Genomic DNA, 23,128 nt, shown 5'->3' with positions numbered 1-23,128 from the left:
GCTGATGCCACTGCACAGTTCCTCACCTCCCCTCATCGCCCTGTCTTCCTTCCTTCTCCGAGGAAGGAAGAGGATGGGAGCAAGACAAACCCTTGTGTCAAGGGCTGACTTTCAATAGATCACAGCAAGGGAGCTGCTCTGCTACCTATGAAACCCCAACCCAGAAACAGGTCTCTATGAATGGTTTAGCACTGGGGGCCAAAGGAGGCCAGTTGGCCAGGGGAAGGGGCCACAGGAGATTAGCTGTGGGAGCACACTGACCACCAGGGGGCATCTCCTGCATTGATCTTCTGCCCCCTGGTGGTCAGTGTGCATCACTGGGATTGGACAATTGGTCATTCTGGCTGTTCTGGTCATTTGGTAGTAATGGTCGCTTAGGCTTTTATATATACAGATAGTACTGGAAGTCCTGGCCACAGTGATCAGACAAGAAGAAGAAATAAAAGGCATCCAAATTGGAAAGGAGGAAATAAACTCTCATTATTTTCAGTTGACATGATATTGCAAATAGAAAACCCTGAAGATTCTACCAAAAAACTATTAGATTTAATTAATGAACTTGGTAATGTAGTAGGATACAAAATCAATATCTAGAAATCAATGGCTTTTTTATACACCAATAATGAATTCTTAAAAGAGAAACTAAACAAACCCATTTACCATTGCAACAAAAATATTAAGATACTTAGGAATAAATTTAACCAAGGAGATAAAAGACTTGTATTCAATAAACTACAGGACTTTGAAAAAAGAGATAGAGGAAGATATAAATAAATGGAAGAATATAATGTGTTCATGGATTGGTAGAATTAACATCATTAAAATGTCTGTACTACCCAAAGCAATCTACAGATTCAATGCAATCCCTATTAAAATACCCACAGCATATTTCACAAATCTAAAACAAATACTCCAAAAATGTATATGGAACCATAAAGGGTCCTGAAGAGCCACAGCAATCTTGAGGAAGAAGAACAAAGTTGTAGGAATCACAATACCAGATATCAAGTTATACTACAAAGCCACCATAATCAAAACAGCCTGGTATTGGTACAAGAACAGAGCAGAGAACCCAGAAATTGACCCAAGCCATTATGGTCAATTAATATTTGACAACGAAGGCAAGAGCATACAATGGAGTCAAGAGAGTCTTTTCAATAAATGGTGCTGGGAAAGTTGGACAGATTACATGCAAAAAAAATGAAACTAGGCCACCAACTTACATTGTACTAAAAAATAAACTAAAAATGGATACTAGTAAAAGACTTCAATGTAAGTCGTGAAACCATAAAAATCCTAGAAGAAACCATAGGCAGCAAAATCTCATACATCTCTAGTAACAATATGTTTATGCAAACATCTCCTAAGACAATGGAAACTAAGGAGAAAACAAACAAATGGGACTACATCAAAATAAAAAGCTTCTGCATAGCAAAAGAAACCACCATCAAAATGAAAAGGGAGTCCACTCTTTGGGAGAACATATTTGCCAATGATACATCTGCTATAGGTTTAATATCCAAAATATATAAGGAACTCATACAACTTAACAAAATGCAATTAAAAAATAGGCTGATGTCCTGAATAGACATTTCTCCAAAGAGTACATACATATAATCAAGAGACAAATGAAAAAATGATCAAAGTCACTAATCATCAGAGAAATGCAAATTAAAACCACAGTGAGATATCACCACACACCTATCAGAATGGCTATCATCAAAAAATCAACAAACAACAAATGCTGGCAGGATGTGGAGAAAAGGGAACACTAGTTCACTGCTGGTGGGAATGCAGACTTGTGCAGCCACTATGGAAAACAGTATGGAGCTTCCTCAAAAAATTAAAAAGGGAACTTCCATTTGACCCAGCAATCCTACTTCTGGGAATATATCCTAAAAATCCAGAAACACCAATCAGAAAGAATATATGCACCCCTATGTTCATAGTAGTGTTATTTACAATAGCTAAGATTTAGAAACAGCCCAAGTGCCCATCAATAGATGAATAGATAAAAAAAACAACAACTGTGGAACATTTACACAATGGAATACTTTGCAGCTGTAAAAAAGAGGGATCTCTTACCCTTTGGGACAGCATGGAAGGACCTGGAGGACTATTATGCTAAGTGAAACAAGCCAATCTGAGTAAGACAAATATCACATGATGTTACTTATTTGTGGAATCTAATGAATAAAATGAATTGACCAACAAAATAAGATGCGAAGCATGGAGGCATAAAACAGACTGACATACTTCGATGTTGGGAGTGGGAGGATGAGAAGAGATAAAACCAAAGAACTTGTATACATATATGCATAGCCCATGGACACAGACAATAGGGGGATGAAGAATTGGGGGGATTGGTAGGGGCTGGACCAGGGGTGGGCAAACTTTTTGACTCCGAGTGCCACAATGGGTTCTTAAACTGGACCGGAGGGCCGGAACAAAAGCATGGATGGAGTGTTTGTATGAACTAATATAAATTCAAAGTAAAGGAGCGGAGGGGAGAGCAAGAGAACCGGATAGAACAGCCGGATCCAGCCCGCGGGCCGTAGTTTGCCCACAGCTGGGAGGGGGGTAAATGGACGGAAAATGGAAGATATCTGTAATACTATCAACAATTAAAAATATATATATATTTAAAAGTTTAAAAATAAATACACTCAAGGAAAAAAAAACAGTGTTATGTAATTTAAATAAGCACTTAATATATATTATTTCCTTTAATTGTCATAGCACATTAAAAAATGAATGACACTTTTATTCCCCTTAGCACAGTGGTTGGCAAACTCATTAGTCAACAGAGCCAAATATCAACAGTACAACGATTGAAATTTCTTTTGAGAGCCGAAAACCGACTTCTGTGCATGGGCCACGAAGTTTCAATCGCACTGTACATGCGCGCCCGCACGTGGTATTTTGTGAAAGAGCCACACTCAAGGGGCCAAAGAGCCGCATGTGGCTCGCGAGCCGCAGTTTCCCGACCACTGCCTTAGCAGATGGGGAATCTTAAGGTTAGAGAGATTGTCACTTACCTGTGGCTAGTAAGAGATAAAGGCAGAATTTGATTCCAGGTTTTCTGTCACCAGAACCTACTGTGATATAAATTATTTGTATTACACTGATGTAAATCAAGTGACCCCAAATGGGACAGTACGTTGCCTTTATCCATTATTTTGCCAGTTTCCCCATCTGAAAACATATGATTGTTTAGATTAAATAATTTTGACAGGAAATAAAAGTACCTAATTATAAATAAATAAATAAATAAATAAATAAATAAATAAATAAATAAATAGACAGTGTTGCTTTCATTTTATGCGTGCATTAAGCATACAAATGGAGGCCACAAGCTTTCTTCTATCAAGCATTTTCTAAAGGAACAATTTCCCTTCCCCCTCCCCCCCATCCAGTTCATTTGTGCCATTGCTGTTTTTTTACCTGTCGCTTCCCTTCACTCTCAGGACCCACTGATTCCAAGAATATTTAAAAATCTTAAGATACTATGTAATCATTCTTTAATAATAATATGACCATAATATATTTATTCATTTCATATAGATGTCATAATCCATGATTTGTACATTATTTTTAATTGTGTACAAAATAATTTATTACAGCATTACATCGGTTGACATTATTTTACAGTGAGTGTTTTTCTTTCAACAATTATAATCTAACTAGCTTAGCATAAAAAATTTCAATTAGAACAGTTTCTCTAAATAAAGCCCTCTTTTTAAAATTTATATCTGTTCTAAAAGGAAGTATTAATATTGCAGACATATTTACGTAGTTCTGAAAGAAACATATTGAATGATTCCATTACTGTTTTCAATACAAAATAGAAAAAGCTATCCCCCCCAAAAGAAAAATATTGCCCAACAATACGTCTTTGTTTTGTTCCTGATCTTAAGAGAAACGCTTCTAGCTTTTCCACATTGAGTATGATGTTAGCTCTGGGTTTGACACATATGGCTTTTATTATGTTGAGATACAAGTGTTTTTCTGCATCTATTGATATGATCATATAATTTTTATTCTTCACTTTATTCTACACTTTGGTGTATCATGTTAATTGACTTGCAGATATAGTACCAACCTTCTATCCCCAAAATAAATCCCATTTTGATCATGATGGATGTATGACCTTTTTAATATATTGCTGAGTTTGTTTGCTAATATTTTGTTGAGGATTTTTGCATCTATGTTCTTCATGTATATTGGCCTATAATTTTTTTCTTCATTGTGTCATTATTTAGTTTTGGAATTAGGATAATTCTGGCCTTATTAAGTGAGCTTGGGAATCTTCCCTCCTCTTGAATTTTGTTAGTCATTTGAGAAGGATAGGTGCTCATTATTTTTTTAATATTGGGTAATTTCACCTGTGAAGCCATCTGGCCAGAACTTTTGCTTGTTGTAGGTTTTGTTTTGTTTTTATTACAGCTTCAATTTCATTGGTGGAAATTGGTCTGTTCAAATTTTTGTTTCTTCTTGATCCAGTTTTGGAAGATTTTATGTTTCTAGGAATTTATCTAATCTTCCATAATGTCCAGTTTGTCAGCATATAGTTGTTCATAATATCTATAGGACCGGTTGAGCGGTTGCTATGACATGCACTGACCACCAGGAGGCAGACGCTCAATGCTGAAGCTGACCCCTGGTGGTCAGTGTGCTTCCACAGACATGGCCCCTCCCCCTGGCTGGCCAACCTCCTGCAGCCCCTTCCCCTAGCCAACCTCCCATGGTCCCTATTGGCCCCAAATTCATGCACTGGGCCTCTAGTCTTCTTATAATTCTTGGTATTTCTGTTGTTACCTCTCTTTCATTTCTGATTTTATTTATTTGGGTCCTCTCTCTTTTTTTTCTTGATGAGTCTGGTTAAAGGTTTATCAATATTGTTTATATTTAAAAGAATCAGCTCTTCATTTCATTGATCTTTTGTATTGTTTTTTTTTAGACTTTATTTTGTTTACTCCTATTTTGATCTTTATTATTTCCTTCCTTCTATTTACTTGGACTTTGTTGTTCTTTTTATAGTTCCTTTAATTTAAGGTTAGATTGCTTATTTGAAAAATTTCATGTTTCTTAAGGTAGGCCTTTTATGCTATAAATTTCTCTCTTAGGACTGCTTTTGTGGTGTACCATAGATATAGGTATGCTGTGTTGTCTCTTGTAGATAACTTTCTCTTGCTGCTTTTAAGATACTTTTTATTTAACATTTGCCATTTTAATCATGACCATCTTGGTGTGTGCATTTTTGGGTTCATCTTGTTTGGGACTCTCTGTGCTTTTAGACTTGTGTGTCTTTTTCCCTCAACAGAAAAGGGAAGTTTTCAGTCATTATTTCTTCAAACACACTCTTTCCCCCCCCCCCCCCAAGTTCCTCAAATAATTCTTTCATAATTGAGATTTTATTGTTTTGAGGATTAGTACACAGACATTTCAATTACACAATTCTTAACATACTTACCAAAAATGTAAAGTCATGTAGTTGTGATTCTTTTCTAAACAGTTATTCCAGTGACTTTCCAGCTTAAAATTTAGAGGCTACTTTCCTTAATAGAGTGTCAAGTACCAATATCTTCAAATGTTGATACGTTGTTACATCAAAGTCCCACTAATTCACAATTTAATATCATATATACTACATAATCAAATTTTCAATCTTTCACAGCACATAGACAAAGTTACTAGGAAAACTGGACTACCACACCAAAGATGTTACAGGTGCACAAAATTCTGACAGGGAGAGCCAAGATCAAGGAGTGGTTTTCTTTAAAAAATAATTCTACCAAAAACATGTGAATAGAAGTAATTTAAAATGTTCAAGACATAGCAAACGCATGACTGACTCCAAATTGCCATTTAGTATGCTTTGTATTATAGGATATAAAAATTCCCCCATCTATGGAATGTTAAGCTGACACCCAAGATAATCAAAGTCTCCCATATTCAATATCCCACTATTTTCTGGTTGTACCAAAAAATAAACAACCAGCAAATGATTTCACCTCTTTTAAAAAAGCATTTACACTTTAAAAAATGGGATGAGGTGGAATTCCCTCCTTCTTAAAAATATCTCTAGAGCTACTAAAAAACTTGCATTTACAAAATAGTTGATAAAAATATTCCTCTGGATTGTACAAGAAGGAAGACAGGGACCACTGATAAGACATGGTATATGACATTAATCAGACTTGGCTTCTTTTCCTCCTGCTTCATCTGAGGTTGGACTCTCCCCGTTTTTAGTTTCTCCGTTTTCCGCAGGTAAATCTTCTTTAGGTTCCTGGTCAGCCACTTCGGCCTGCTTTCCCTTTGCTCCCCTTTTCCCTTTCGTTTGCACTTTTTTGTCTGCAGACTTATCCTTTCCTGCCGCCTATTTGGGCTTCGCTTCCACTTTTGCAGGAGCAGGTTTGGCTGACAACCTGGCGGACCTCCTCTTCTGCTCCTCCTTGGCCGCCCCCTCCGCAGAGCTGAACTTCCTCTTGGGCGCGTGCTGGGTGCCTGGGAGCGCCTAGTGGCTTGGTGAACCTGGGCTGCCCGGCCACTGCCGCTGCCCAAGCTGCTCGGACCCGCCTCAAATACACTCTGGATGCTTTGATGTCTCTCTTCTCCTTCTGTTATCTCTATGATGCAGATGTTATTATACTTCATATTATCCCAAAGGTCCCTTAAACTATCCTTGTTTTATTTTCTTTTTCTAATTAAACAAACACACATAAAACAAGGTTTTATATTGACTGGCTGACAAAAATGTGATGTAACCAGAGGCTTATAGGAATCTGTATTTTCCCTAGGAACAGTGATTCAGTATTTTCAGCAACTTTCTAGAACATAACTACTTCAAATAACAAATCAGCTGTACCTTAATACCCTCTCCCCCCTGGAAATAACTAAAAAGATTTATCCTACACAAAAGCCATGGATGCCTCTTCATACTCTTAAAGCATAAATAGATTTGATCAGATTTTAAACAAGATGGAAAATAAACACAAATCGGATATACCTGACCTTTGAACACCCCTAAACACATTCCAACACTAAATATAATTACCTCCATTATTTTTATCTTGAAAGTCTGTTCTCCATTATTAAGAACTTTAAGATGACTTAATAAAATTTAGATGGTAGGTAGCATACATTATCATTTTAAAGCTAAACATAAGTACTACTGGCTAGCTATCTCCCTTGGGTGTTTTATATAAGTCCTTTGGTTAAGATCCTTACATACGTTAGACCAGTGGTCGGCAAACTGTGGCTCGCGAGCCGCGGTTTGCTGCTCTGCTGACTAATGAGTTTGCTGACGACTGATAGACTCTCGATTCCAATAATTACAGGCTGTTGTTGTTCCTTGTGATTAAGCCCACCAATAGTTAGCCATTTGCCCTCAAATGTCATTTAAATATATCACTGTACAAATTCTCAGAGTCCAAGATAATTATTCTGATAACAGGGCATTTCAGTTTAGCTAATTATGTTTAAGCTTGGTCATAACAAATGCAAAACTTTTGATTATGTAAAAATTAATTTTTACAAATGGTCAGTTTCTTAAAAGGGCTAGCTGAATACACTATAAATATTTTCATGATTAGAAATGACATACTCTCATCTTTTATCAAGTTTTTAATGTATGAAATCTGAATTCTGGCAGTGATATGATATATAACATCATCAATTTTTTAGTCAAAGCTGTGACTAAACTGACTTTTAAATTCACAGTTCCAAGAAGCTGAGCCAGCTCTCTGTACCTTGACAGTCTTTCCTCCCAATGAGATAAGTCTACTATAACAACCTGTACTAATTCCATCATAATATGTATCATATTGTATTTTAGTTACTAGTTTATGGGTCTCATCAAATTGGGGTTCCTTGAGAGCAGAGACTTTCATGTTCACTTTGCCTTGAAGTAAGTACCAAATTATTTACTAAATGATTAATATTTCTATTCAAATGGTATGTATCCATAATTATTGAGCAACAATCTACAAATATTCTATAATTTGATTTAAAATCCTCTAATGTAAATAAAAAATGTATACCAAGGCTTTGACTTAGTTCATGCTAAATCATTTTTAAAATGTGTAGCTTCAGGACATCTATATAATAAAGAGGTAATATGCTCATTGGTCTTAACAGTGTCACAGTCACGACCAGGCTGCATGCGCACAGGAGCTGGTGGGCAGGGATGGGGGCAGGGATTTCCACCACTGGGACATGAGGCTGCCATAGGGGGAAACCCCCCCCCCCGCCACCACGGCAGAAGCACAAGCAGGCCTGGAGTGCCACCCAGCCCGGAGGGGGGGCATCAGGATGGGAGCAGGGCCTTGGCAGAGAGCTCTCAGCACTCCTGCACCAGGATCTGAAGGCACAGAGAGGAAGGGAGAGCAGATAGGCAGTTAGGGGGATCAGACAAGGAGGGGAGAGCAGTTAGGGCCATCAGGCTGGCAGGAGAGCAGTTAGGGGCACCAGGCAGGCAGGTGAGCAGTTAGGGGCATCAGGCAGGCAGGTGAGCGCTTAGGAGCCAGTGGTTCTGGATTGTGAGAGGGATCCCAGATAGGAGAGGGTGCAGGCCAGGCTGAGGGACCCCCCTACTTGTGCACAAATTTCATGCACCGGGCCACTAGTTTTATTATAAAAAGCTGGTTCTCATATACATAACTAACAAGAACTTAAAATTCATCATACATTTACTTGATTTTTTAGCTTGACCTTCTAGTAGATCTTTAGCTGCAGTGATTTTGGCGGCTATGTAAGGAGATCCTCCCTTGCCTGGGTGATTTAAAAGCATAATTCATTAATGAGCATCTCTTATTTTTCCTTTATTGGCAATACCGCTTACACCTTGTATTAATGCTGCTTTTCGTTTTGTCATTTTGGGTTTGAACCCATCTCTCTAATAGCCACCACTGAAGGCCCTCTTCAAATGTAGTTCTAAACTTCATATACAGACAGCAAAGAATTAGCAAAAATGTTTAGGAAGTCTTACAGATTTTGGTAGACTTTGAAAAACTTGTTTGACTTGAGGCTCCATATGCTTCATGGCTTGCAAAACAACAGCCTGCAAATCCTGCAGCAACAATGGTCAATCCAACTGCTACCATTGTACTGGCCGTTGCTCTGGCTCAGCTCCCCTGACTCTACCAAATGCGTGGCTCATTCCAGCCCAGAGGCCACAGTCATGAACTCCACGCTGCAACCAGAAATCAAGACTGCCACCACCAGCAGGGACAAAATGTCCTGTCCACACTCTGGTGTCCCAGAACACACGGTAGTCAAACTATCCTTGTTTTTAAAACACTTTATTCTTTTTGCTTCCCTGATTGGGTGTTTTTTGCTACCTTGTCTTCCAAATCATTGGTTCAATCCACATGCTTCTTCTAGCTATTTATTTATCTGGAGATTTCTCCTGTGTGTGTTTTTTTTAAAAACTTTTATTTATTATTAGTTTTTAAATTTAAATTCTTTATTGTTTAAAGTATTATGTAAGTCTCTTTTTTCCCCCATTGACTTATAGGAACCTGTATTTTCCCCGGCTGCCCCCACACCCCCAGCACGTGCCCTCACACCCCACCCCCCACCCCCTGCCCCCCGCCCAGGTCTGTGTCCATTGGGTTTGCTCATATGCATGCATACAAGTCCTTCAGTTGATCTCTTATCCCCTCACCCCATCGCCTTCCCTTATAGGTTGGACAGTCTATTCGATGGTTCTATGACTCTGGTTCTGTTTTTGTTCATCAGTTTATGTTGTTCATTATATTCCATAAATGAGTGAGATCATGTAATATTTATCTTTCTCCAACTGGCTTATTTTGCTTAGCATAATGCTTTCCAGTTCCATCCATGCTGTTGCAAATGGTAGGAATTCTTCTTTTTTACAGCAGTGTAGTATTCCATTGTGTAGATGTACCACAGTTTTCTAATCCACTCATCTGCTGATGGGCACTTAGGCTATTTCCAAATCTTAGCTATTGTAAATTGTGCTGCTATGAACAAAGGGGTGCATATATCCTTTCTGATTGGTGTTTCTAGTTTCTTGGGATATATTCCTAGAAGTGGGATCACTGGGTCGAATGGAAGTTCCATTTTTAATTTTTTGAGGAAACGCCATACTGTTTTGCACAGTGGCTGCACCAGTCTGCATTCCCACCAGCAGTGCACGAGGGTTTCTTTTTCTTCACATCCTCTCCAGCACTTGTCATTTGTTGATTTGTTGATGATAGCCATCTGATAGGTATGAGATGATACCTCATTGTTGTTCTGATTTGCATCTCTTGGATGATTACTGACTTTGAGCATGTTTTCATATGTCTCTCAGCTTTCTGTATGTCTTCTTTAGAAAAGTGTCTATTTAGGTTCTTTGCCCATTTTTGATTGGATTATCTTCCTTTTGTTAAATTGTATGAGTTCCCTATAAATTTTGGAGATTAAACCCCTATCAAAGATAACATTGGCAAATATGTTCTCCCATGCAGTGGGCTTTCTTGTTGTTTTGTTGATGGTTTCTTTTGCTGTGCAAAAGCTTTTTATTTTGCTGTAGTCCCATTTTTTTATTTTCTACTTAGTTTCCATTGCCCTAGGAGTTGTGTCAGTAAATATATTGCTACGATAAATGTCTGCTATTTTGGTGCCTATGGGTTCTTCTAGGATTTTTATGGTTTCCCATCTTACGTTTAAGTCCTTTATCAATTTTGAGTTTATTTTTGTGTATGGTGTAAGTTGGTGGTCTAGTTTTATTTTTTTTTGTATGTAATCTGTCCAACTTTCCTAACACCATTTATTGAAGAGACTGTCTTGACTCCATTGTATGTTCTTGCCTCCTTTATCAAATATTAATTGAGCATAATAGCTTTGGTTGAACTCTGGGTTCTCTGTTCTGCTCCATTGGTCTATATGTCTGTTCTTGTGCAGTTTTGAGAACAGTGGCTTTGTAGTATAGCTTGATATCTGGTAATGTGATCCCCCCAACTTTGTTCTTCTTTCTCAAGATTGTGGAGCTATTTGGGATCTTTTTTTATTCCAGATGAATTTTTGGAGAGTTTGATCTAGGTCTGTGAAATATGCCATTGGTATTTTAATAGAGATTACATTGAATCTATAGATTGCTTTGGGTAGTATGGACATTTTAATGATGTTGATTCTTCCAATCCATGAACACGATATATTCTTCCATTTGTTTATGTCTTCTTCTATCTCTTTTTCAGCGTCCTGAAATTTTCTGAGTATAGGTCCTTTACCTCCTTGGTTAAATTTATTGCTAGGTATCTTAATTTTTTTGTTGCAATGGTAAATAGAATTGTTTTGTTTTGTTTTGTTTTTTTAGTTTCTTGGTGTATAAAAAAGCCATAGATTTTGGGGTGTTAATTTTGTATTCTGCTACATTGCCGAATTCATTTATTAGTTCTAGTAGTTTTTGATGGAGTTTTTAGGGTTTTCTATGTACAATATCATGTCATCTGCAAATAATGACAGATTTACTTCTTTTTCAATTTGGATGCCTTTTATTTCTTCTTCTTGTCTGATTGCTGTGGCTAGCACTTCTAGTACTATATTGAACAGGAGTGGTGAAAGTGGGCATCCCTGTCTTATTCCTGTTCTTAGGGGAAATGGTTTTAGTTTTTGTCCATTGAGTTAGGGCATGTTTGTCTCATTTTGACTGCCCCTCTGTGTTTGTTTCTGTGTATTAGGTAGATCTGTAATATCTTCCCATCTTGGTAGGGTGGCCTTATGTAGTAGGTGTCCTGTGGGACCCAGTGATGCAGTCTCCCTGATCACCTGAGCTGGTTGTTCCAGGAATGTCCCTCGTGTGGGTTATGTGAGCCCTCCTGTTGTCGCTGAAACTGAATTGCTGTTGGCCTGTCTGTGCATGGGGCTGACCCTGAGGCTGGTGACTGTGCGGATTGACCCTGACCACAATGTATGACCTGCTGTGCAGGTATAGACCACATGAAGCAGATTTTGCCTCAACTGATTCTCATGCCTGCTGAGATCTCCCTTTGGATATGCCACTTGTGAAGCTAATTGGATCCTGCTCTGATGTTTTCTGAAGCTGGCCACCATGTGTGTTGGTTCTGGGGCCTCTTGGGACTCTGGTGCAGGTCACTATCAGATTCTGCCTGTGATTGATCCTGGGCAATCTGTTTGGAGCTACAAAGTGATCCACAACATATAGCTACCTCTGCTGAGGCTGGGAGTGCATGGGAAGGACCAAGTTTTACACCAAGGCCAGCTTCCACCAGCACCAAGCCTGGATATTGGTCAGCCAAAGGCCAGTGAGTCACCAGATAGGGGCGAGTGGTATTCACCAGACTGATACAGATTCAAACTTGGTGCCACTGTTGGGTCTGAGGCCACTCAACAAAAGTCCACAGACCTTTTTGGTGGGGTGGAGCCTCAGGGCGTCGTCAGGAAGAGGCAAGAAGAGTTTATCAGACCCAAACAGACCAAGATTTGGCTATGTGATGGAGGACTCTGGACCAGTCAGGTGTGTGAGGGAAAAATGGGCCATTCCTGGAGCCACAGAACTCAAGTCTGTCCTGGATTCTTTCCAAACCTTGTGGAAATCCTGAGCTCAAGAGGTTGGGGCCCCTAGGAGTCTAGAGAATGGGGCTAGTAGATCTCCCATGAAGGGTTGTCATTGGTCAGGCTCATGAGAAGGTGTAGGGAATGTCTCCCACCCCAGAGCCACACAACTCAGTCTCTGATACCCCCTGAGTTTGCCTGCATCTCTATTGCCCAGGCAGCTGACTCTTCCACAGGGTGTGAACTCTATAGGGGAGGGTGACAGGGAGTAGGAAGGGTGGAGCTATTGCATTCCCCAGGCTGATACCATATGGAAGGGAGTGCTAGACCCAAGAAAGATGGTGTCTGCAACTGAGGGACTCGGCACAGGGACCTTTGACGGCTGTCTCTTCAGCTCTCTCTCTAAGCCGCACAACCTAGTCTCTCCTCACACAACACTATTGTATTCCCAGCCACCCTCCCTCCATTGAAGCTCAGGGTAAGTGGCTGTGAATGAGATTTTTTGCTGGCCTTTTGAGAGGGCATCTGACTCCCATCTCTCCTTGGAGGGCAGAATCCCTGCTGATTTTCATAGCCAGATGTTATGTGGTCTCGTCTGCTGGGCTCTGATCCTCTGGGCTTGGGAGCCAGGGATGGGGTTGAGACCCCACACTCCTAAGGGGGAGCCTTTACAGCTGTATTCTTAGGCACTGCGTGTGGGGACGCAGCTAGACTTTTCACTGTCTCCCATTCCCTACCAGTATCAAAGGGGCTTCTTCTGTAAATCCTCACTTATGAGACTTCTTTTTAGCTCGTCTTCAGTTGGTTATTCAGATTGACTGTTCTATATTAGCTATAATTCCAGTTTGATCCTGGGAGTAGGTCTGTGTAACTTCTACCTACTGTACTGCCATCCTGGATCTCTCTAGATGTATTTTTAATGTTAGTGAAACACAGCCACATGGTAACTTTAATGTTAGAAATATATACTGTTGAAAGTTAAAGGATTTACACTATTACTTAAGTTTAATTCTTAGTATTCATATAATTTCCTTGTTTCTATTATTCTCTTTTATAACCTCCTTTAAAACCAATGATAATGAATTGGTGTTTTACAAAACCTTAAAATTCTCAGAAATTCCTTAGCTTTTTAATCATAGGAATTGTCATTGGTAATTTCATTCTGTACAGGCTTTTCATTTCATACAAATTATTTACATTTAGCTCAATTTAGTTAATCATCTGCAAATTATGGCAAACATACACAGTACTTAATATTTTTCCATAAAACCTCCTCGCCTGCTTTTTAAAGCATTAACCTAGACTGTCTGTTTAGAGAGCTGATGCATACAAAGTTATTTTCCTGGTGACGCTTGCATAGTTACTTCCCAAACATTTCAGTACACTGAGGTTACATATGTGATTCTTTCAAATGGCTTCTAATGTTTCTATAACCTGATAAAATGCTATTAATCCTTTGTAGCCACTTTTTAAAAAACACTTTGTGTGCTGAAAACAAATACAGAAATTCAAAGCAATTTTATGTGAAGTAATATTATCCTGACACTAGCACAAGTTCATTCTTTCAATAAAAGTGTTGGTGAATCCTGTGAGGGAAATAAAATATATCATTGTTTATGCTGTGCAAACCCAAAAGTTAAAAAACACACAACTCATGCATTGCTTATGTTTTTGTGATTTGCATGATCTGGCCAAGTGACAGTTACACATTATCTTTTCAGATGTTTAATAGATTTAGGAGAAAGTTGGAATGACCTCGGGATGATCTCTCAAGTCCAGCTGCTTAATTCTGAATTTTATTTAATAACAGTTTGTGAAATCAGCACATCTCTTCAGAACTCTCCCATGGGTTGCAAGTGATCAAAATGACAAAACCATAATGACAAGACTGTTAGATAGGTTTAACAGAAAGGGAATTCTAAAAACTCATTCACTATAGCACTGCACACTTGAAGACCATATCTTTTATTAAAATTTTCACAAATACAAAAGCATTACTGGGAAAAAAATACTGGATACATATATTCTCAGATTCCTGGAAAATTATAAAAAAATTTATTGGCTTTATATTTCATTACATGCAGATCCTTAAAACATTGAATAGAACAAAAATACCCATGCAGTTTTTGCATGAACAGCATCCTTCATATTCTTCATCCATATGTTTTCATTCAGGCATTTGTCTGCTTGTAAAGGATCTGCTAATAAATGTTTCCTAATTTCAGCTTCCTGGCCATGGGAGTGATATGTTCTGTGTCATGTAAAATTTGATAGCTTGAAATGTCTGTTCAAATTTCAAGTGTATCTTGCCTTTTCTGTAGCAAGAGCCAGCCTGCGGATGTTAGATATACAACCAGCTGCAGCTTCCTGGAGGTCCTGATCAGGGGACCCAACCATGTGCAGTAGAAGCTGTCACACATGAGGAGGAGGAGAAGGAAAATAAGAATAAAACTGTTAATCTAAAGACATAAAGTTAGGTTATGAAATACTTTTAAATATTAAATATTTTTTAAAGTCACCAAAAAAGCGGTAGAAGGAAGTCTGTTTGAGCTAATACAAATACAGATGATGTTTAGTCCGATGCAGGAAATTCTCACGAAATTCTTACCTTTTTTATTTCCTGGAGCTGAGCTAGACAAGTTTCTCTTTTCTTTGGCCATCTAACTGCTATGGATTCTATGTTAAAACGTCTCTTGCATTCTTTTTGGCTTCCCCACTTCCTGGGATAAGCCAACATATGCCTAGACTATGAGTGCATCCTCTTAGATTTAATCTCTGCATTCAGTTCCACCTGATCATGTCATGACCTAATTATATCAGTCCCTTAATAGAGATTATCATTGACTCCCAATGCTAGCTAGAGGCCAGTCTATTAACCTTAACGTATTTTTGTACTCAGTTTAACCTTCTAGTCGTTTGTCTTTCTCCTGCTCTATGTTGTACTCCAAGGTCACACTTCCCCACTTCTCTTGCCTTGATTGATGCTACCCCCCACCTGAAATGCACTTCCATCTTCTTCTCTGATTTTCTAAATTTTAACCATCTTTCATGACCTAAATTTTTGACAAAGCTTCCACAGACTTCCATCAAACAAAATGTAATTTCTCATAGCAGTTGGCTCAAATGTATGTTGCTACACTTAAATTCTTCCATTCTTCAAAGATATCGGGACTTATGCTTTCTGTTCTTCTTTAGATTGCAAACTCTGAAACTTAGAGTACCATATAGTGCCTAATGCATAGTAGATGTCCAGTAAATTTCAAATAAATGAATTAGAACTTTTAAAATATATCATTAATTAGCATAATTAGTAGTTCTGATGAAGATTTAACATTTAATTGAATCATATATTACCTACACAGTAATATTTGAGTAAAAGTGTGGATAATGTTAGAAAATAAGGATTATTTGAAAGGAAAGAAATACTGTAAGCAAAAATACTGTGAAACAGCTTAAATATGGCCAGATTAGGAGTTTGGCTTTTATTCTAAATGTAACACAGAAAAAAATTTAAGCACTTTAATCAAGAGAGTGGCATGGTCAAATTTGTATTTTTGAAAGATATCTTTTATGGCAACTTAAAGAATATGTAGAGAGGAGAAACTGAAGGGTGCTATAATACTTCAAGCCACAGGAATCAGGAATAGCATGGGAGGAAGGAATTTAAGGACTATTCAGAGACTAAACTATTCAACTGGCCTGAGGACAGTTTGTTATCCAAATAGAAGAACATAAAAAAGGTAATCTCATATTATACACAAACATCAATTCCAGGTGGATTAATAATTTAAATAAGAAAGGAAAAATATAAAACATTTAGAAGGTTGTGTGTGAGAAAACCTTGATCAAGGGGTCTGGGAGGATGTCTGGTTTCTCAGTTCCTTGACTTTCTCATTGCCAATGATCTTTACACATTCTAGCCCCCCACTTCCAGGGTCGCACCCTGATTCTTATTTTTCATCACTCTCCACAGTCTCACCTTCAAAATTTCTCATCACAATTTCTACTCCTATGATTTGGTCATTGAACTTACTTGCTTATTCTCATCACAACCTCTAGTCCATTGGCTTATATATGTTTTTTGTTTTGTTTTTAACCATCTCCCGTTTTCACTTCCTCTACAATCAGTTTAGATTCCATAGTACATCCTTTCAATTATTCTCTTACCAGTTCCTTGACATCCATCCAATACAACCATAACCGACTCTGTCTTTCCAATGCCCTCACTAGTAGCTGAGCCCTAATGGAGGCAATATGTATACAACAAGGCAAATCCGATCTCAAATGAATTCTCACCACTGCCCAGCAATCTAAATATGTCTCTCCTTAATACGTTACTTCCCCACTCTTTTCAATGCCTACTTCACATCTTCTTCAACTACTCCTTATAGTCCCCATTCTCAGCAGATAACCTTTAAGTGATTCTTCATAAACTTGATAGAAGCCTTTAGACAGTAACTACTTTAACCAAATCTGCAAATCTACCTGCATCTTAACCCAGCTCCCCCCACCCCCCCGCCCCCCGCTACCCCCTTCCTGATGTCTTTCCTTCTATCCAAGGTCCATTACTCCACTGTATCATCCAGTCTCCTTCCCCTTGGGACATTTTACCACCATGTAGTCCATCTCTTATTACTTTTTATTTATTTTTATTTTTTTTAAATTTAATAAATCTTTATTGTTCAGATTATTACAATTGTTTCTCCTTTTCCCCCATAGCTCCCCTCCACCCGGTTCCCACCCCACCCTCTGCCCTTACCTCCCCCGCACTGTCCTCATCCATAGGTGTATGATTTTTGTCCAGTCTCTTCCTGCACCCCCCCATACCCCTTTCCCCCTGAGAATTATCAGTCCACTCCCTTTCTATGCCACTGATTCTATTATATTCACCAGATTATTCTGTTCATCAGATTTTTAATTCACTTGATTTTTAGGTTCACTTGTTGATAGATATGTATTTGTTGTTCATAATTTTTCTCTTTACTTTTTTCTTCTTCCTCTTCTTAAAGAATACTTTTCAGCATTTCATATAATACTGGTTTGGTGGTGGTGAACTCCTTTAGCTTTTTCTTATCTGTGAAGCTCTTTATCTGACCTTCAATTCTGAATGATAACTTTGCTGGGTAGAGTAATCTTGGTTGTAGGTTCTTGCTTTTCATCACTTTGAATATTTCTTGCCACTCTGGTCTGGCCTGCATAGGTTCTGTTGAGAAATCAGCTGACAATCATATGGGTGCTCCCTTGTAGGTAATTAACTGTTTTTTTTCTTGCTGCTTTTAATATTCTCTCTTTGTCTTTTGCCCTTGGCATTTTAATTATGATGTGTCTTGGTGTGGTCCTCTTTGGGTTCCTCTTGTTGGGGTTCTGTGCACTTCCTGGACTTGTAAGTCTATTTCTTTCACCAGGTAGGGGAAGTTTTCAGTCATTATTTCTTCAAATAGGTTTCAGTATCTTGCTCTCTGTCTTCTTCTGGCACCCCCATAATTCTGATGTTAGTACGCTTGTTGTCCCAGAGGCTTCTTACACTATCTTCAACTTTTTGGATTCTTTTTTCTTTTTGCTTTTCCAGTTGGGTGTTTTTTGCTTCTTTGTTTTTCAAATCCTTGACTTGATTCTTGCATTCCTATAGTCTGTTGTTGGGTCTCTGTATAATATTTTTTATTTCAGTCAGTGTATGTTTAATTTCTAGTTGGTCCTTTTTCATATCCTCGAGGGTCTCACTAAATTTATCGGCCTTTTCTAGGATATTCTTGAAGAGCCTTATAACCGTGGCTTTGAATTCTATATCCAGTCATTTGTTTTCCTCCATTTCTTTCGTTTGTGATCTGTTTCTTTGCCACCGCATTTTCGCTGCTTCCCTGAGTTGGTAGGGTACCTTTGTGTGCTAGGTTTCCTATATGGCCCAGTGGGTCAGCCTCCCCAGTTAACCTGAGGTGGACACTCTTGGTGCACCCCTTTGTGGACTGTGTGTACAGCCTTGTTGTAGTTAAGTCTTGATTGTTGTTGGTATCACTGGGAGGAATAGACCTCCAGGCCAGTTGTGTCCACGCTGGGAGAAGTTTGGTGCTGGAGACAGCCTTATAGGATTAGACTTGCAAAATTGCAAAAGCCTCTGTGCTCAGCTTGGATGGGGCGGAGTCTCAGGGCAGAGCAGACAGTCTTGGCTTCCTGTAAGCCCTGCCCTTGCGCACGCGCCTTCAGACCTCTGCCTTCCGCGACTCCCCTGAGTTTCCGCCTGATAGTTCAGATTTCCCCTGTAAGAGTGTGGGTCCCCAGGGGCTCACCTGGAACTGGGGTTCAGTGCAGTCAGAACTAGGGTTCAGTGCAGTCAGGAGCTTCCGACTCCCTTCCGCTAGGGAATGCCTGCGGCAACCTCCTTTTCAGCTTTCTCTGTGAGCACTTGTGTGTGCGTGCGCGCCTCCAGACCCACCACAGCTCCCCCGGGTCTCCGAGTCTCCGTGTGCCTTTCTCTCTACCTGACAGTCCAGACTCCCCCTGTAGGAGCCTGGGTCCACGGGGTTTCACCTGGAACTGGGTTTCAGTGCAGTCGGAAGTGGGGTTCAGTACAGTCGGGGGCTTCCTTCCCCCTCCCGCCAGAGAAAGTCAGCCAGGCACTCAGTCGCCCTTCCTCTCTGCGCGCGTCTCCATACCTCAGCCTTTTGCCGCTCCTCTGATTCTCCATGAGCTTTCCTCTTTCCTTCTAGTTGTAGAATTTCCACTCAGCCAGCCTTCCTGTGGTTCTGAATGATGTCTGTTCTGTCTTTTAGTTGTAGTTTTGAAATTGTTGTGCAAGGCAGCAGTTTAGGTGCTTACCTATGCCGCCATCTTGGTTTCTCCTCTTATTTTTCTTTAACCTCTCCCTTCTATAGATTCCTTCCCATTATCATTTAAAAGCATGTTTCCCTATCTTAAAAAAACAACACCCCCATCACCTCCTGCAAAAAGAACCTACCATTTGACTCATTTTCTTCCCTTCATAGTCAAAATTCATTAGAAAGCTGAACTGTCTCTGGTCTTAAGCTCCATTTAACTCACTCTAGGTTTGCTTCTGCTTTCACCTCTCCATTGAAACAGTCCTCTCGAAGGTCATCAATAACTTCCATGTTGCAGAGAGCAATAGATACTTTTGAGTCCTTCTCTTATTTGGCCCCTTAACAGAGTTCAATATAATTGACTTTCTCCTTTCTGAAATTGTCTCTGCTTCTTATTACCATAGTCTCTTGGTTTTCTCTGTCTCCATTTGTCCTCATCTTCCCACAATTCATTGATGGCTCTTTATCTTTCTCCCAACCATAAGTCTTTAAAGTTTCTTAGAACAAATTCCTTTTCTGTCTTCATTCTGTTCTCTCTTCCTAGATGGTTTCTTTCACTACCTGACTTTGAATACCATTCAGGTGGAATCATTTTCTAAATTTATATCTCCACCTCAGGAGTTTCTTTTTAATGCTTCTTAGATATCTCTACTTGGAAGTCTCACAGTTATCTCAAACTTCATATTCCAAATGAAATTTTAAATGTTTTCTCTCTAAACCTGAATCCCATATCAGTAATAGGTATCATTACTTAGCTGCTCAAGCGAAGAATCTCCCTGCCTCATACTTAACCCCCACTCTTATCTTCTTTGCATGTCATCAAACAAATTACCATATTCACTTTTCAAAGTCATTCACTTCGCTGTATTGCTCTATATTGCTTCTCTCTATTCTCATTGCCACTTACCACCCCTGGAAAGCTTACCACAACTTTTTACTGTCTTTCTATTCTTTCTTGCCCCCCTGTAATTGGTCATTCATTTATACTGCTTCCAGACTAACTTCCTAAATTGTGAAGTTCACCAATAAGGGGTAAAATTCTAGAGAGAAAAAATGAGACATAACCATTCTTCTGAGATACAAGAGAAATATTCTCTTCTGCATGAGGGAAACAGGGACATTCAGGGAACCTCATGCCTTGTGATTTTTGTATTGTTAATGTAATTAAACAAGGAGGCCATTAGATAAGTGGCTCTAGTGCCTTGGTAGGCTATGTAAGCAACCCAAAATCTAAATTAGAGTCAACACATGCTAATCTGAGAAAATGAAACCTAAGGACAACCAATCACCAACAGCCAGGAGGCTTTCCCAAATAGGGCACCCATTTAAGCTATCACTAATCAAATAATTTCCATACTATACCTTGGGTCTTCTCTATAAAAACCTACCTCTCTCCTGTTGGTGGAGGATTTTTAAAAAGATTAACAGTGTGTGGTTTTGCTCTCTATTTTCAAGAGAGTGAAACTAAGACTAAAATTACTTTCAATTGCTACTTGGTTGCTGGGCTTCTGTGTCTCTGACTGCATTTCCATGTCATGACAGGACTATGACATAGCTTGGCTCCATACAGATTATGCATTTGAATCTCATAAACCCAGGACCCAGAACAAAGTAAGTGCTCCATAAATGGTGTTCATTATCATGGTGATTATTTCACCAGTTCTGAAGTCTGATTCTGGCATTTACTCCCTAGAGCCCAGCCCTGGTTAGTTTTGGAAGAATGAGGAAGCTGAAATTTTGTCCCAGAGGTCAGTCTAGCGCCTGCCAGCATTCACTCTAGGCCCCACCTCATTTCTGGTTGACCTCAATGGGTACCAATGACCCAGGTTTCACTTGGCATCAGTGATTGTTACCACCACCTTGCACAGCTCCCTTAGAAAGCAGCCCCTTGGCCTGATGCCTGCCCAAATGCCTGTATTTTTCCCATACTCCTTCATATATGATTGTTGTTCAAGGATCCCCTCTGACTTTCCAAGTCAGTTGCATTTATTCCTAAACCCTCGATGCCAGTTACATAATTTCATGTTACACAAACCGATGAAGTGTGAGTGCAAAATGTACTAGTCATAACATTCGGCTTGTTGTTGGCCTCTCGTTGTTTCACAGAGAGCCTGCAGCATGTTGGCTATTCCAGGAGGCAGCTAGACGAGGGTTGCTGAGGGGAGCATATACTGTGCACTCACATGCTTGATGTTAGAATACAATGTTTAAGCAATGCGGGACCCTTTTAATGACTAATCTATAAATGATGTTTTCTATTATCTAACTTCTAGTCCTGAATGCAATAAAAGTGCTCCTACTCTTTGAGAAAGTAATTTTGCCTACATTTCTTGCATGAACCATAAGCCTTTATTCTATATTTTATATGGTGGTGAGTGAATGAATGTTTATAGCCTAAAAACTTGACCAGTGGAGCCCAGCAGTCTAGTATTTTAAAGGTCTAAAGTATAGGCAAGGGGGAGATTAAAAAACAAAAAAGGCAAAGGGAGGAAAGTAGGGCATAGAATGGTACATGTGGTGGGAAGTCAGAGTTGCTTCCTTAAATGTAGCTCAAGTGACTTATTAGCATTAGGCACACAGGTTACCTGATGTTTGCACAATGTGAAATCATTTTATTAGCAACTAAACTTACTACATTCCAGGCACTATGATTTAATCTTTACTGGTTAATTTATCCTGCTCTGCCCATTTTCCCTAGCAAGGAACATTCTCAACTAATACGGTGTTGGAAGTATAGAATATTTGTGTGTTCAGGGTATGAATGGCTCTATATTTGAGAAGCACTCCCAGGACCCTCTTTGGTTATGCTGTTATTTGAATTCATTGTTTTTCCTGAATTTTATTTTGTTGTCAATGAATGTTACTTATTGCTTCTTTATACACTGAGAGGCTAGGTAGCTAATGCTGTTTTATAAACTGAACTAGAGGCCCGGTGCACAAAATTCGTGCACGGGGGGAGGGTCCCCTTAGCCCAGCCTGCACTGTCTCCAATCTGGGACTCCTTGGGGGATGTCTGACTGCCATTTTAGGCCCGATCCTAGGACATCCCTCTCAGAATCCTGGACCGCTGGCTCCTAATCGCTTACCTGCCTGCCTGCCTGGTCACCTCTAACTGCCCCACCATGCTGGCCTGATTGCCCCTCACTGCCTCTGCATGCCAGCCTGATCACCCCTAACTTCCCCCTGCTGGCCTGGTCGCCCCTAACTGCCCCCTGCTGCCAGCCAGGTCACTCCCAACTGCTCCCTCCCTGGCGGCCTGGTTGCTCTTAACTGCCCCCGCCCCCCGCTGGCCTGGTCACCCCTTACTTCCCCCTCTGCCAGCTGGGTTGCCCCCAACTGCCCTCTTCTGCCAGCCTGGTCACCCCTAACTGCCCCCCTGCAGGCCTAGTCACCCCCAACTGCCCCCCATTGCCCTAGTTGCCCCTCACTGGCCCCCCTGCCAGCCTAATTGCCCCCAACTGCCCCCCTGCCAGCCTGGTCATCCCTCACGGCCCCCCGCCGGCCTGGTCACCCCACACAGCCTTCTGTTCAGTCGTTTGGTGGTCCCTCACTAACCCCCCTGCCAGCCTGGTTGTAGGCAGCCATCTTGTGAGGACGTGAGGGTTAATTTGCATATTACCTCTTTATTATATAGGATAAAAGCATAATATTTTCCCAAAACACCATCTGAACAACAGGCACTATGTAGTATGTGTCTTGGTTTAGGATTAGGCTAAGGAATATGTGCTTTTGTTTTTCTTAAAAGCATCACAAGCAAACTAGAGTTCTCAGAGGAATGCTTTTAAAATAAATAC

General features: G+C 39.8%; 1 protein-coding gene and 1 pseudogene across 5 annotated transcripts in view; both read right to left on the bottom strand.

The window, feature by feature from the left end:
- Window positions 1–6,190: 6,190 nt before the first annotated feature.
- On the bottom strand, window positions 6,191–9,043 carry LOC308240685 (non-histone chromosomal protein HMG-14-like; annotated as a pseudogene). Its single transcript has 3 exons — window positions 8,990–9,043; window positions 8,695–8,917; window positions 6,191–6,507 (listed from the first exon to the last, which is right to left on the bottom strand). The product of its transcript is annotated as a non-histone chromosomal protein HMG-14-like (transcript).
- A 5,330-nt stretch (window positions 9,044–14,373) lies between these two features.
- The window catches only part of ODAD2 (outer dynein arm docking complex subunit 2), a 225,463-nt gene continuing 216,708 nt past the window's right edge, over window positions 14,374–23,128 (bottom strand). For all 4 annotated transcript variants that reach the window (XM_080688300.1, XM_080688303.1, XM_080688301.1 and 1 more), the window contains one exon: window positions 14,374–14,931. In XM_080688300.1, coding sequence (XP_080544426.1) covers window positions 14,818–14,931 — 114 coding nt within the window. In that variant the 3' untranslated portion in view covers window positions 14,374–14,817. The remainder of the gene's footprint in view (window positions 14,932–23,128) is intronic.

The sequence above is a fragment of the Plecotus auritus genome (genome assembly GCF_963455305.1).
Source record: "Plecotus auritus genome assembly, chromosome: 1".
Taxonomy (NCBI): domain Eukaryota; kingdom Metazoa; phylum Chordata; class Mammalia; order Chiroptera; family Vespertilionidae; genus Plecotus; species Plecotus auritus.
This window is presented reverse-complemented; position numbering and strand designations above follow the sequence as displayed.